The sequence below is a fragment of the Sycon ciliatum genome, chromosome 3, assembly GCF_964019385.1.
Source record: "Sycon ciliatum chromosome 3, ocSycCili1.1, whole genome shotgun sequence".
NCBI classification, from domain to species: Eukaryota; Metazoa; Porifera; class Calcarea; order Leucosolenida; family Sycettidae; genus Sycon; species Sycon ciliatum.
In genome coordinates this window covers 42,549,580-42,565,830 of record NC_088645.1, presented here as the reverse complement: position 1 = coordinate 42,565,830, position 16,251 = coordinate 42,549,580, and the positions used below count along the sequence as shown (strand labels likewise).

Below are 16,251 nucleotides of genomic sequence, written 5' to 3'. Positions count from 1 at the left end.
GCACTAACAGTCCGCCCACCTTTGGATCAAATATCGATTCTGCCATACTTGGTCAAAAAATCGTATCATAAGAAAATCGTAGCAGATTTGTCAGAATCCTGTGTAACAACGGATTTCACAGCAGATGATTTTCGCCCTGATCTTGATGATGTTTCTCGTCTGATTCCATGTCAGCCGGGAAATTGTACTACACTTCCCGGTTTGTACGGTAGCACGGTTGCATTCTCGTTTCTGACAATCACATTGGACGCCGTCAATCAGCGTCATGAGTGTCCCATCGCTTCTAAAGGCGTATTACGTAGCGCCCCGTCGAATGTGAACTAGTCTTTAGCATTCCCGATGTAACCCATCACCCTAATTGCCGGTTAAATAGTAAAAATTCATAATGCCCTCCCTGACATGCACCACCCTCCCTGACATGCACCACCCTATAATTATACCAATACAACTTTCACATAACCGGGTATCCTCTAGAGTCCACTCCGATATCCGGTCACTGCTAGGTATAAAACTTCTAAGGTAACAAACCATTTGTTTGTCTGTTTGTGTGCGTGTTTGTGTGTTTGTGTATGTATGTGTGTGTGTGTGTGTGTGTGTGTGTGTGTGTGTGTGTGTGTGTGTGTGTGTGTGTGTGTGTGTGTGTGTGTGTGTGCCTGTGTGCTGAACTATAGGTACCTGCTTCTAGTCCCATTGCTGCACAAGACAGCCGGGCAAGTTCAGCTTCTGCCACTGCTCCTGCCGTGACTGGCTCTCCTACAGTAACTAGAGTAAGTTAAACGACATACCTCTGTTGTACGATATCCAACAGAGTCAATGTCGGTAGCGAACAAGATATCCGCACAAGGCCAAATCTACTACTTTGCCCAAATTTGGCTCCTTTTTTTATCCCAGATTGTGTCTCATTGAGCCACTGTGAAAGTTTGGTGCAGTTTGGTGCATAGTTTCCAGTGCAACAAGCACCTCATGAATATTGGATAGCAATGTCAGTCAGAGTTGCTCATGGATAGATACATTGTCATTCGCAATGTTTTTGCCCTCAAACCAGCCAGTCCGAAGGCCTTGCTAGGCATCACTTAACCAGATAGTGGAAACGACTTCGGCGTTAATTGTAAAAAAGTTGGATGATCCCACACCGGAGCTCGTGTTTTGGTGGATGATGAAGTTTGTACAGTGGACACCAACCCAAACATGAGGGCCTGCTGGACTTCTGAGGGTTCTCGATAAAGCGACATAGCGCGGCGCTACACCCTCTTTCACTTTTTGACTGCCCCCTTTCAGAGAGAATGCTCCAACCTTCAGAGTGCGATCGCCACCTTTTTATATGCATTATATGTACACATCCTGTTTTAGCACAGCAGAGAATGGAGGCACAAGATGGCGGTAAAACTCACTAAATTGTGGGGCAGATGATCCGCTCCCCCCCCCCCCGCCCCTCCTTCATTTTTGTTCTGGCTAAAACCCTGCTTATTTTAGAAGATTAGGAATTTAGAAAACTGCAATTTGTGCCTGCAATCAGGTTTATAGTAGGGCTTGAAAGTGCTACGTCACAGCAGAGCACGAATTTATAAATTCAAATACTGGATCCCTATGGATCCAGTTTTTGTATGGATCCAAGCACTTTTAAAGCGGTATTACTCACAGTAAGGTGATACAGCCGTTGAAATTGACTGGGTTGGCTAAGGGCACATTCACACGCACGGAAAAACCGGATACGGGAGAGCTTGCCGGGAGTGATCATTATTTTTTTTTTTACATTAGAAATTTATTACTCAAATTTTGAAGATCAAAAGGAAAGCTTTGCAATAATAACAACAATAAAACGTAGCCTGTAGAATGTAAAAAAAGTCACTGAGTACAGTTTAATTAAATATCCATGTCCAGTATTTATAATAAAAATAATCTGCTGCAATTTATAGATTCTCACATGCGAGCAACCTGGGCCTCAGCAACAACCAGCTCAGCGGACTCCGGATGCCGAACCGATCGCTCACGGAAAAGACCCCGTGAACCCCGCAAACACATGATGCATGATCGCAACAGGGCAAATGAGAGATGGCATCTGATGTAAGATATTACGTGGGAGTACTGCTCCTTCCTCCTTTCCGCTCTCAATAACGCGATTCGGCGATAGAGTGATGTTGCCGCTCTTCCCATGCCACCACTTTCCGACAGCACAACAGGCATGAACGTCGCATGCTCCACCTCTCTCACTCTCTCTTCATAACATCGCCGCTTTTCTTTTTCATGGCGCCGATAGACAGTAGTGTGTGGTGCAGATCGATTTGAGCGTGCATGAGGATTAAAAACCCGTATATCAAGTAAAGTACGCTCAAAACGACTGCCCCACAAACCACTGACCGCTACATCAAGCCGTGCATGCTCCTCCACAATAGCAGACCTGTATCTCATTCAAAAGTGTTTTGGTGCATTCAGACGTACTTCGTAAAAAGCGTGCAAATCCCGAAGGCGCTAGGCGCTCTTTTCGCTTTATATATTTGTTCTACAGGAGAGGAAGAGATAGAGATAGAAAGAGAGCATGGGGGGTTTTGTAGCTGCACTCGACTTCTTGAAGAGGACCTCGTCTGCTTCGCACGAATCTAACCTGTCACTGTCATGTCCTAGATTGCCATATCGCCCAACACCCCTGTCTTCCACTTCTCGCCATGGTCGTCGTTCATCTCTTGGATGAAATCAATCGTTAGCGTTCGTGATGTTCATGGCGTACCCTTCCTCTCTCAGACGGGAACGCAGGTGGTGGGCAATACACCGAATCGTGGAGAAGCAGAGAGGTTTCTGGGAGAGCAAAGTACCACTGTGACACAAAAAAGCAGAGATGTACGCTCCCGGAGAGGCAGACGACTTTCTTGATCAAAAGTACTGTGGAGTGTACCGGGTGCGCCAAGAAATATCTGGCGCACAAGAGGGAATACCAGAAATTCAAACTAGTATTTCGCCACACATGTCCTCGATTTGTGCTATATTCAAACGACTTATGTACCTCCCATAGCTCTTCATCACGGCTCGCCAAACGCACTACACTCAAACAAACAGCGTTCGAATCAGGGAGTAGTACTCCCAGTGGTTCAAATCACCGCGTCAGACCCACTTTACAGGCATTAAACCTTTCACGCCCTACTATGGCGGGCTTGACCATAGTGTATTGAACTTTTCTGTAACTTGGATTGAAGGAAATTGATGTACGACCAACTGCTGGGGTTGATGTTTTTTTGGTTCGCGTGTATGAATATATGCGTGCCTGTCTGCATGTGCACACACTCTCATGATGTGTGCGTGTGCGTGTGTGTTCGTGTGTGTGTGTTTGTGTGCACATGTGTGTATGTGTGTGTGTGTGTGTTTGTGTGTGTGTGTGTATGTGTGTGTGTGTGTGTGTGTGTGTGTGTGTGTGTGTGTGTGTGTGTGTGTGTGTGTGTGTGTGTGTGTGTGTGTGCGTGTATTTCCATCAGCCGCAGGTTACGCCTTCCACTGCGCCAGAAAGCCTGTCAAGTTCTGCATCTGCCACTGCCTCTGCTGCAACAGCTACGGTAAGTTGCGCAACATTTTTCTCTGTACTGCCGGTTTCACACTAGTCCGATTTATCAGCCCATGCTTCTACATAGACTCTGACATGAAATCGCAGAACTGTGGGACGAGTGTGACTACCTGTTCACACACACAACTGAACAGTGACCTAATTCACTTGTAGGGCTGTCAGTGCACACATAATACAAGTTGTGCATCGCCACATTAGAGAGTGGTAGACGTCAGAGCGGATATGCGATCATTTCTATATACACAAGCTACAGGACCAAAAAAATGAAAGGGGTAGTTCACAATCTGCACCGACACTCTCTGCTTTCATGTTGAAATTCCTTGTTGGAAGCCCGTTCCAACATGTGAAAGCACTAAAAACCGGCCGACCTTTGGGTCAAATATCTACCCTGCCATAAGAAAATCCTAAGGATCAGTCGGGGAAGTGAACTGCCTGAAAAGAGAAAACGCCAGACCCACCAGGACTCAAACCCGGGGCTTTGCTTGTCATGAGCAATGCTCTAATCACTGAGCTATGAGACCACGCTGAACCTAGAAGGCGCTGACAAGTTTTTCACTCCAAAGGCAGCTCACAAAAAGTGCCACACATACTGATGGCACGTGGGTCATTTTCCCCTTTGGATTGAAGAACTGGCCAGATGAAGCGTAGTTGGCCGCAGCCAGATGTCAACCGGATAACGAGTGAGGTATGGAAGCAAGGACTGAGAACAGAGTGTCTCGGATAGAAGAGGTGTGCAAGCGGATGGCAGCTATAGGCCATGATGCAGAACTACTTGGGACCGTGAGATTAATTTCCCGGTCCGAGCCAGCCGGGAAAACCCCTCGCGCCGACGGCAGCAGTGAGGGAAAGAAACCAGGTGAATATCCCCAGTAGCGAGTATGCATCATGTAGGCATGGCAAGCACATCATGGCAAAAAGTGATAGAAAAGCAATAATAGGCTGCACAGAAATGAAGGATGGGACGACAGGGACACTGGTGAGACTCAAAACTCTCTCGCTGCGCTCGGCCGGCGAGAAATACAACTTTTCCAGTTCCACCATAGTTTGTGGATTTTAGGGGTGCTGGCGGTTGGGCGGTGAAATAGCCAATAGAGTCCTCTTCCCAAGATTCCTTTTGAGTTCTTCCCTCCCCTCTCCCGGGGAGACCCACGTGACCAATCTCTGGCAGTCAGAAAGGACAGTACAGTACTGCATTTCCCCCTAAGTTAGTACGTACTAACTTTCGAACTTAGCAGCCAACCGAGTACTAACTTTCGGGGGTAAATGACACGCAGTGGGAAGCCTGCGCAACTCTAGTGTCTGTGCATATGATGTATGTACTGTACGGTGTCTGTACATGTAGGACGGGTACGAACTTACTATCGTTCGGGGGGAACTGTCTTTCGGGTTGATAACCTCGGCAGTGGAAAGTGTATTTTTTATAGGGGGGGGGTACTAAGTCATTGGGGAGAACTTACTTACGGGGAATTGCGGTACTATGTGTGTATGTGTGTGTGCGTGCGCTCGCGGGCGTGCGTGTGTGTGTGTGTGTCCGCCATGAACTGGCTGTTGGTAACCACCCAGGAGAAGTCGTGTGATGAGTGTGAGGGGAAAAATGAAAAAGACCAAAGTAGGCATTCTCTGGCCAGAAAAAGCCACTTTTTACCTGTGTGGTGTAGACCATGCTGAATAGTGGCGGTCAATTCTTCAGCCTTGCAAGCTGTTGAATGGTGCAATCCCAGCAGAAGTTGCTTGCTATAGCTTCTGCTGTAGCATGGCTATCATCGCTTTCGGCAATGGGCGTCAAATGGTCAAGGTCAAAGATGTGTGTGTGTGTGTGTGTGTGTGTGTGTTTGTGTGTGTGTGTGTGTGTGTGTGTGTGTCCCATATGGTGCAGTGGCATATGCAGTCGATTTCCAATCGAGAGGTTGCGGGTTCAATTCCCGACGATTATGGTTGCACACGTCTTTCTTCTCTTTCTCGGACTCTTCCTGACTTTTCTTTCATTCTCCTGGGTGGTTACCAACAGCCAGTGTATGCCGGAGTATGTGGTGTGGTGTGTGTGTAGAAAAAAAAGAAGAAAAATGGAAAAAATGAAAAATAGGGATTCACTGGCCAGAAAAAGTCACTTCAATCAGCTGTGTGGTGGATACCAGGCTACAAATAGTGGCGGTCAATTCATCAGCCTTGCAAGCTGTTGAATGGTGTAATCCCAGCACAAGTTGCTATGTCTAACATAGCTGTTCGCTATCACCGCTTCCGCGATGGGCAGGTGTGAGGTCTGAGGTGTGTGTGTGTGTGTGTGTGTGTGTGTGTGTGTATGTGTGTGTGTGTGTGTGTGTGTGTGTGTTTGCGTGTGTGTGTGTGTGTGTGTGTGTGTGTGTGTGTGTATGTGTGTATGTGTGTGTGTGTGTGTGTGTGTGTGTGTGTGTGTGTGTGTGTGTGTGTGTGTGTGTCTGTGTCTGTGTGCTGAACTATAGGTACCTGTTTCTAGTCCCATTGCTGCACAAGACAGCCGGGCAAGTTCAGCTTCTGCCTCTGCTCCTGCCACTGCTTCTGCTACTGCAACGAGAGTAAGTTGAACGGCAGCATACCTGTGTTGTATGATATCCAACAGAGTCAATGTCAGTAGCGACCGAAACATCCGCATAAGGCCAAATATGCTATTTTGTCCAAATGTGGCTCCTTTTTTATATCCCAGATTGGGCCTCATTCCCCCACCTCATTCCCCCACTGTGCCAGCTTGGTGCAGTTTGGTGCATAGTTTCCAGTGCAACAAGCACCTCATGATTATCGGATAGCTACGTGAGTCACACCACGAGCTCCTGTGTTAGGACCAACCAACTTTCCTATACAATTTTACCCAAAGTCAATAGCACTATGTCATGCTTACAGATACGTTCATTCCACTTTGTGTTTCATGATATAGGTTCATCTCACTTGCTTTTCTCCTAAATCCTGATGAAGGCTCCCGGGCGAAAATTGGATTGAAATATTCTTATTTTGCAGCGAAGATTCCACTTGATTCGAGCATGGTGTGTGTATGGTGTGTATAGGGTGTGTATGGTGTGTGTATGGTGTGTGTATAGTTAAACTTACAGATACTAGTAAAATAAATCAATGATATTGTATAATTTTGAGGTATTATGGATATTGTATCTCTGACCCTTTCAGGCTGAAGCTACAGCAGCTGCAAGCACAGCTGTTTCATCCGTTGGTAGAGGATATCATGTCTTACCTGCTATGCCAACCCCAACACAGATTGCGAACATCAAGAAGCGCAGAAAGGTACAACTGGATGAGTCTATTTTGTTTTGATCTTACAAGTACTTTCAGTAGCAAGTCAGGCAATATCGATTAGGAGATTTTTTTGGAATATGTCTGGTTAGTACATACCCTTCCCTTTCCCCGGTGACAATCTCAAAAATGTATTTCAAACAATCTAGAAAATTGTGAAGGATATTGCGGATAATTACTCCAAATTTGCAGCCCACACGCGGTGTTTAATGTCAATACGCGGCCATTGTGTGGTGTACACAAAGTACAACCAATGGGTCTACAGCCACTCACTGCATGGTGCTAACAAATTACTGATTACATTGAATGGCATCGCGTACAATCAGCTTCCACCATGGGAAGCATAGCACAGCCTATGCCAATGTTCTTTTATTTTCTGAATAGGAAAAACCCAACCAGTGCCTGCCCCAAGACCGGGTCAGCGACCCGGTTAGGGGATGCTTAGAACTGTTAAGGTAGCCCAATACCAAAAACTGGTGCGAAGACTGTTTTTTTTTAAATTTTAACACCACTACGTAAATGTATGGAGCAAGAAATGACGATATATTAGGGGGAGGGGTGGGGGAGTATTTGGGCATTATCTTCCAGTATGCCGCTCTGATATTACGGAAATTTTGTATCATTTCTTCATAGTTAGTCTCGGATGGAGAGCGAAGGATTAATTTATAAGAATAAAAGAGGAATGAAAAGTATGAATGCCGCAGACATCACCACGCAACATGACAATTTGTTCAAGGTTTGGTTTTGTGTGTTTCCAAAATCGATTTTCACGTTCCGATCATCAGTGGAAATACGGAACTAAAGAGATCAAGGGAAAAACAAAGGTTAAAAATCCAAAGAAGTGTGACACATGACGGGTAACTTCTTGGACCGATTGAATAACTTACATCCCTCTCTGAAATTCACGGTTGAGCATGAACAGAACAACACCTTGTCCTTTCTAGATGTGCGTGTGGAGAAGTCAAACGATGAAATTGTAACGTCAATATACAGGAAACCAACATTTACCGGACAATATATCGTGTTTGACTCGTATTGTTCGTACCTGTATAAGGTCAACCTGGTGAAGAATCTGGTGGATAGAGCGCGGCGAATCTGTTCCCCCTCTCGACTCAAGGATGAGCTAGGTTTTCTGAAATCTGTGTTTCTCAAAAATGGTTACCCGGAGGAACTGCTAAACAAGCTACTAAAATCAGCATCAAAACCAAAGGTCGTCATCATTGGTCCAAGTCGTTGCCCAGTCTACCTTTCCTTACCTTGGAAAGGAGAGGCATCACAGACATTGTGCCGCACAATCAAAACGCTAGTTACACAAACATACTTTGCGGCGCACTTCATCCCTGTGTTCACTACGATACGTGCGTTCACGGTGAGGAAGGATGTCCTACCATCCCACCTATTGAGCCACTTGGTCTACCAATTTGAGTGCCGGAATTGTGATAGCCGGTACGTTGGTAGGACCCTTCAACACCTGAGCGCACGTATCAAGCAGCATGTACCACTTCACATGCTGCCGGACGCAGCAAAAGCGAAGCGCCCGAAGCGGGGAAGACCACGCAAGAACCCGCTCCCTCTACCACCGACACAACCAGAGCAAGTCGAACACACGGTGCAGAGGAAGAGTGGTGGATCACTAAGCCAACCGAATGTGCCTTCTCCACCGTTGCCCTTGCCGCCACCGGAGCCACCACCAGTGCCGTTGGTGGCTGGGGTTTGGGAGGAGTCGGCAACAACAACAGTACCGCCAATCACAGACATTGAGCCCATTTCTTTGACACAGTATCCGGCTGTGCGGACACCGCAGCACCCTCCGGCGCTTGATCCGTGGGTCCAGAGACCACGGAGGTCGACCGCCAATTATTCAACCGAAATATATGCTAGGAATGGCCAAGGCCCACGCGGAGCATCGAAGGAGACCGGAAGCCGGGGGCAAAACGGAACACAATCTCGGGACGTAGATGAGGTAAAGACAGTGACACGGGACAGACGTAGGAAGGAGAACATGGATGGTATCAGACGACTGACTGGTGGTGAATATGAGTTGGGTGATGATGCGGCGGATGACGAGAATACAGATGACGACGAGGCGGATGACGGCGAGGATACAGATGACGACGAGGCGGGTGATGACGAGGCGGCGGATGAAGACGAGGCGGATGACGGTGAGACGGCTGGTGGTGATGGTGATAAAACGGACGAGGAGGAGTCAGGTGGCAGGGAAGGTGATGGAGCTGATGAGGGTGAAATTCGTAAGAAGTCAGCTGTGTATTTGCATTTGTTATCTCGTCCCGATTGTTTGAGTGTGTATGATGATTCCCACTTCTCTGTACTGTGTCGTGCCCGTTATGTCCAGCAGTTGAAGGTCCTTGAAGCTGTTTGTATTCGTACGCATAAGCCCGATTTGTGTAAGCAAAAAGAACATGTTTTAGCACTTAGGTTATTTTCGTGAGTTTGCACCCCGTGTTCATGAGTTGTTTCTGCACTGTTCATGCCCGTTTGTCACACTTACTCTTTATTTTAGTTCTCACTTTTTGTAAAACTTACCACAAGTTACCCGTCATGTGTCACACTTCTTTGGATTTTTAACCTTTGTTTTTCCCTTGATCTCTTTAGTTCCGTATTTCCACTGATGATCGGAACGTGAAAATCGATTTTGGAAACACACAAAACCAAACCTTGAACAAAATGTCATGTTGCGTGGTGATGTCTGCGGCATTCATACTTTTCATTGCTATTATTAAACTTTTATCTCCACGTAGATTATTTGAATAAAAGAGGACCAAGGATTAATTTATAAGAATAAAAGAGGACCAAGGATTAATTTATAAGAATAAAAGAGGACCAAGGATTAATTTATAAGAAGAAAAGAGGACCAAGGAGCCTTCACCTTCCCCTCAGATGTTATTTCTATAATTACCAACCACACAACAAGCCGACCTGTTTGGGAGGTATTACGCGTTGTATTACCAGGAGATAGGCACCAATTGCCGCATACAATATGCAATATTCTGGTCCAATGCCAGAGCTAGTATTGCAAGCACCGCTGTGCGTTAGTATGGCCAATGCCGACACTAACTGGGGCAACAATTGCCCGGCGAGAATTCACACGTGTCAATACACGAGCATGCAGTAGGGATGCACTTGTGGGCGAATGTAGGCGCACTTGGCTTAATGCCGGCCTGACCCACGATCCCTGTTGAATTCAGATGTGTCAATACACGAGCATGCAGTAGGAATGCACTTGTGGGCGAATGTAGGCGCACTTGGCTCAATGCCGGCCTGACCCACGATCCCTACTGTTCTTCCTTACGGGATGGCTTAAAGGATGCACTTGTGAGCGAATATAGGCGCACTTGGCTCAATGCCGGCCTGACTCACGATCCTTACTGTTCTCCCTTTCGGGATGGTTTCGAATGGAATGCTAGTGAGAGATGATGGGGTGGGTGGTGGTGATCAGAAACCGGCCGCGATAGTCAAACAATTTGACCGTCAGCACAGCAACAACAGCATGGCGAATTGGAGTAATGCGCATGCTCGGCACAGTCCCGTGCGGAAACGCGGGAATTCGGAGTGCATGCATGTTATGCATGTACAAGTGTTGCTTATGGCAAGGATGTTGGTGTGTTGCTAACTCCACTTACCGTGCCATGCACGGAAACTTATATCTTAGAACCTTCTAAACTGGAAGGCTGTTGGAGAGCGCGTCCAAGATGTACTAGAGCTGATTGCCAGTTAGGTGTAGAACGTCTGTACTGTTGGTCAGTGTCGTGCAATGTTATCACATGAGCTGATTGTAAAGTAACTGCTGGCGTTAGTGGATATTCTAGCGTAACTTGTAGCTCTTTGGTCCTCTTTTCTTCATATACATTTCTCCATAGGGTCTACTTTGCTACATAGCTTTGCATAGGCCAATATCATGCTCTAATTCCTGCAGATAGGCCACCTGTACAGAGTAACATTTCTAAACAACAAATTACAGTCTTTTCACCCACTGCAATCTTCTCTAGCCGTTTGCAGACGGTGAAATGGACACAAATTGTTACTTTTGTACGTAAATGGACAAAATGGAGACAAAAAGGTATCATAAACCCAACTATGATTTTTTATCCTTTTCAGTCGAGGGCACTTTTTGTTCTTCACGGTGATATGCTCCAGCAGGCAAAAGCGATAGGCGCATATAATCCGAGTGTCCAGTGCACATTGTTCTTACATGTATGATGATGAAAGCAAAGCATTGTTCATACACCTACGATCCTGACAATATAGCACCGCAGCTGTAAAAAAAATTACCTCTATCATTTGCGACTTCCCGATTTACGTGCAGCAGCCACACTTGAATGAAACCCGGCTCAAACCCTCTCTGGCTCTGTAAACGTTGCACCAGGTACACATAAGTTGCAGCGCATGTGAAAAGGATGCTAAGCTGCACTTGACTGAAACAGACAAGAGCTGATTTTGAAGTTTGAACTTGCCCTCAGTGTTGGCTAAAGACCGTGCACATAAAACCACCATCACAATATTTGAACGGTCTCTGCCGGGATGACAGCTACACCATAGCTCAATGGTTAGAGCATCACCGGCCTAAAGCGAAGGTCCCTGGTTCGAGTACTGATACAGTCAATATATTTGTGCAAACGTATTCTTCAGATTAATCAGGCGAACTACCCTGCATCAATCTGAAACCGAGGAAACACATAGCTGGAAATTTGTTACCGTTTGGCCTACATTTTGTCAATTACGTCCAAAGAAACAATTTATGTCCATTTCTGTGCATTTTTTCCATGCGTGCGTTTGTGTAATGTGTGTGGGGGTGGGGGGGGGGGAGGGTTGGGGTTGGTGAGTGTCTGTGTAGTGTGTGTGTGTGTGTTTATGGTTTTGCAGGTTACCCGTATAACGGCAGCTGTATGTCAAGGTCAAGGTCAAGGTGTGTGTATGTGTGTGTTTGTGTGTATGTGTGTGTTTGTGTGTATGTGTATGTGTATGTGTATGTGGTTCTATTTTGTCATGCAGTGGAAGAAGGTAGTAGGAGGTCATGGAAAGAGTTTTTTTAATTTTTGGAATACTTCACGTCCGGAAATACCACAGCATGGAAAACATGCCATGCTTGCCACGTACAGTGACAAGCTGGTTGCTGTGTGGTATGATGGTGTGGACATCACCAAGATCATTGAGACATCAGACCTGCAGACATGGCGCAGTATTGACCTACCAAGTGAATACAGTAAGCTGGCTGGCCCATCACTGGCATCCCATGGTGGTATGCTGTACATGTACTGTCTAACGCTTTCCAAGAGCACCAACACATGGGTGCGCTCTATTCTGCAGTACTGCGACACACCAGATAACGGTGATGGCGGCCGCAGTGGTGGTGGTGGTGGTGGTGGTGGTGGTGGTCAGTGGACCAAACTTATGGAGCTCTCGCACTGTCGCCATGACTGGTGTACTCTACATGCATGTCATGATGCTATTTCTCTATATGGTGGCAGTCATGATTTATCAAATCACAAACATGTTAGTACATATTCTCTAGCTAGCAAGCAGTGGAGCTCTTCTGCATCATCCAATGCTAGCCTAGTATTACCTTCATTACCACAACCATGCAGCAAAGCATCACTTGTCTCATTCCCTGATTCACTGTACTTAGTTGGTGGTAATACTGGTTGTTTCTTCAAACACCATAATGGTAGGTGGGTGTCCACCTGTCCACCTGATCGTGGTGACCTGAAGTTTAGTGCAGCATGCGCACTGTCTGACCATAGCATGGTTATTTGCCCCAACGCTCCTTTTACTGAGTGTGTTGTACATGATATTTCATCTGGTCAGGTCTATCCACTACCAGCTGTGCCAAAGTACAGTTATTGCACTCCATCCCTCAGACTGTTTGGCAGTACACTGGTACTCAGTGTATGTGGACCTCACAGTTCTGGTTCTCTGTACACACTGGATATGAGTGTGTGAGTGTAGTAGGTTACTAACTACAGTCAATCACTGATGATAACTACAGTATGCAAACTGTACTGCTTTTCACTTTCTTTCTATAATCAGAAAATTGCTTATCTTTGTTTTCACGTCTCTCTGGTTGTCAAGTAATCCTCTAGTTGTACGCTGCCTCATCCCCTGTAACATATACGCAGATTGGTTAAGTGAATATCACTCTTAGCTCTATAATCACGTCCAAACTTACCCATTCTTTCCTTGATGCCTCCACAGCAGGAGTGTGAATTATGAACTGAAAACTATTTTTCATCGTGCATCCTCCTCTGAGTCTGCTATGTTCTAAGGGCCGGGTTCCACTGCGGCTCCGCGGCTCCGCTGCTCCGCGGCACCTGGTTGCATGCAGCGGAGCAGCGCGGTTCCACTGTCACTCGCCATTCGCGGTACCGCGGGCGTGGTCCACACTTTTTGATGACGTTTCACCTGCCTGCGCGCGCGCGCGCGAAATCAAACAAATCCTCGTGTTCTGGCCTGCGCAACGAAATAAATTTTGAATTTTAAAATTCTGGCATACAAAACAATGCAAAGTACGGGAAACAGGTCGAGCCGCGACTGTGGCTCGCAGTTTTTGGTCAAGAATCGTAGCAAAAGCTCGCGGTGAGCCGCGGACTCGCTGCTCCAGCTCGAGCCGTGGTCACTATGGTAATGATGACGTTTCAAGCCGCGAAAGACGAGCAGCGGAGCCGCAGTGGAACCCGGCCCTAATCTCTGTTTCTGACATTGAGCACTTTCTGCAGCTCGGGGATCAACGGATTTATTGATTAGGTGTGTGGATTGTTATGACTGTATGCTTTGAGGACGAGGGTTGGGGGAGGGGGGGGGGGGGGGCTTGTGTAGTTGCATCATACATGGTTTCCATAGTCGGAGTACCATATGTTCAAGAAGCTGTTCAGTGAGCACCTGATACTAATGCTTATCTGCATGTTTTGTACTTTACATTTCTGATATCCATAACAAAACCATGTCTGGTTTCTTGACGAGAGACAGACGAAGACAGAGACCGATACAAAGGCAGAGCTAGAGACTAAAAGCCGATTCACACTTCATTTCCCGTACGGGAAACGGGTCGCATACGGAAAAGCCATCGCGCGAATTTCCCGTACGCGAAATGAAGTATGAGTAGCCTTAAGAGAGCATGTCTGAGAATACCAAAGTATGGGTGCAAGTGGATCTCTCCGATTTCGCTCAAAATTTGCAGGTAGGTTCCCTTTGGGGTGTGGATCGATTGTGCAAAACCCTTGAAAAAGTTTCTGAAGGGAACCTTGAAATTTGCATACCCCTCAAAAATGGCCGAAATATCACATTATTTATGGGTCTAGAAACGAGTCACGCCACAGCGTATCCGAACAAGCTATGAACAAAACTCCATCAAGCCAACATTGCCTCACCTTAGGAGAGTTCCTGGAGCAGTACCGCTTAGCCACGCCAGCATCCCAGAAGACGAGGTCCATCACCCCCTGACGCCACAAATGATCGTCTTGAAAATAGCCAATTTACAAGCGCTGGCAAAACAGCCAGCTACGTCCCCAATTGGCCAGAACTATACACCGGCAGATAGTAGAACACCTCTTCTAGCGCTGAGGACATGTCCCCCATCTTCCTTTTGGGGTTTTCTTGAAATAAACTTTTTTGAATTTTTCCACTCCACCATGCTGAAATACGGCCAAAGTCATACCTGCGCAGGAAAGCTCGCCCCTCCGCGACGTCTCCTCAGCAATTTCTACTCCAACACTACTCCCAAGGCCGCAGAACAAAGTTTATTGTTGGCTCTGACAAGGAAAAGCAGCGGTGATCACTTGTCACTCCAAACGACAAGCTTCTCCTTGCGCCACCAATAATTTTTTGTGCGACTGTTGATGCAAAAGTGACTGAAGTCCTGAGCGCAGTTTTTGAATTTTATTGCAAGATTCACGGTGAGATCGCGTGCTCTGTGACGTAGGATGACGCTTCCTGTTTCACGACACGCGGCCATCGATCGCGAACGTGACTGGAACGCTACTCGGAACAGACCATGATGGCAGAGGTAAGATTAGCTAGAACCCTCGCAAACTGTCCTTGGAGTGTTGCAATGGCAGCAAGCCGTTGAAATATGCCCCCATTACAGCATGGAGAGTTATTCATCTTTCACACTTACCTCCTGCAATCCCGAAAATAGTCCAACACTAAGGCAACAGTAAAAGTCCCTTGTTTTCATGTCGATGCTCGACATAAGCTGCTAGCGCGGCGCGAGGTCGCTCTGTGTTGACTGGCACGCGAGCAGCACTGGCTGCCAGCATGCACGAACTATTAAAGGGGAAGTTAAGGCAAAAATTAAAATTTCACCAGTTGTAGTCTTCGGGGTGCTGAGTCGAATGGTCTTGGTCCGATGAAGCTGAGACGCTCCCTTCCTACTTGAATCCCAATCGAACTCGCGCATTTCCACCGAAACTGGGTGACTGCGCCCTACGAGATGGGGATTTGTATGCAAAATGTCACTAAAAGCGCCATTTCGTTCTTATAAAAGCACGGATGACCGCGATTGGCCCATATGTTGTAGTCTTTTGGACGCTGAGTCGACTGGTTTTGGTCCGAAAAGGCTGCGATGCAGCGTTCCTCCTTTATTCCCAATCGAACATGGCTGAACAAGCGGTCACGTGCTCCTGGGTGCCCAAATCACCTGGTCACCACGCTAGCAGGCGACAAATTTCACACCAAGGTTCAACTCGAGTGACAGGAGTGCATCCAAAAAAGGTCAAACAGGCTAGTAAGTTGTACCCTGCAAGCACGGTGACCAGGTGACTGGTGTACGCAGGAGCACGTGACCGCTTGTTCAACCATGTTCGATTGGGAATAAAGGAGGAACGCTATATCGCAGCCTTTTCGGACCAACACCAGTCGACTCAGCGTCCAAAAGACTACAACATATGGGCCAATCGCGGTCATCCGTGCTTTTATAAGAACGAAATGGCGCTTTTAGTGACATTTTGCATACAAATCCCCATCTAGTAGGGCGCAGTCACCCAGTTTCGGTGGAAGTGCGCGAGTTCGATTGGGATTCAAGTAGGAAGGGAGCGTCTCAGCTTCCTCGGACCAAGACCATTCGACTCAGCACCCCGAAGACTACAACTGGTGAAATTTTAATTTTTGCCTTAACTTCCCCTTTAACCTACTTGTCGCGTGAACTGCATGAGAGATTTCTTACGTCATAAAGAATGTGATTTCATCATCAATTTTCACTGGTCTTCGACCTACGTCACAGTACGTGGTCAGGGAAAGTCCCGGTTCGTAGGCCTACAACACGGTCAGCGTGTTCTTGAGCGCACTAACAACACAAGTGTGATCACTTCCACTTCCAGACCAACGCAGCAACGGGCGTTCAAGGCGAGTAACATAATCATTACAACTAAATACAAGCGCACTTGACGAAGGTAGGCCTTGACGGATTATGCTAA

The 16,251-nt window shown here is 46.8% G+C and overlaps 1 protein-coding gene across 1 annotated transcript in view; it reads left to right on the top strand.

Annotated features, from left to right (window-relative positions):
* Positions 1–13,038, top strand: part of LOC135813109 (uncharacterized) — a 27,326-nt gene extending 14,288 nt beyond the window's left edge. Inside the window, exons 4-8 of the mRNA XM_065326327.1 lie at positions 672–767; positions 3,465–3,542; positions 6,010–6,102; positions 6,704–6,817; positions 11,837–13,038. Of these exons, the coding sequence (XP_065182399.1) occupies positions 672–767; positions 3,465–3,542; positions 6,010–6,102; positions 6,704–6,817; positions 11,837–12,784 (1,329 nt within the window). The 3' untranslated portion in view covers positions 12,785–13,038. The remainder of the gene's footprint in view (positions 1–671; positions 768–3,464; positions 3,543–6,009; positions 6,103–6,703; positions 6,818–11,836) is intronic.
* Positions 13,039–16,251: the final 3,213 nt, after the last annotated feature.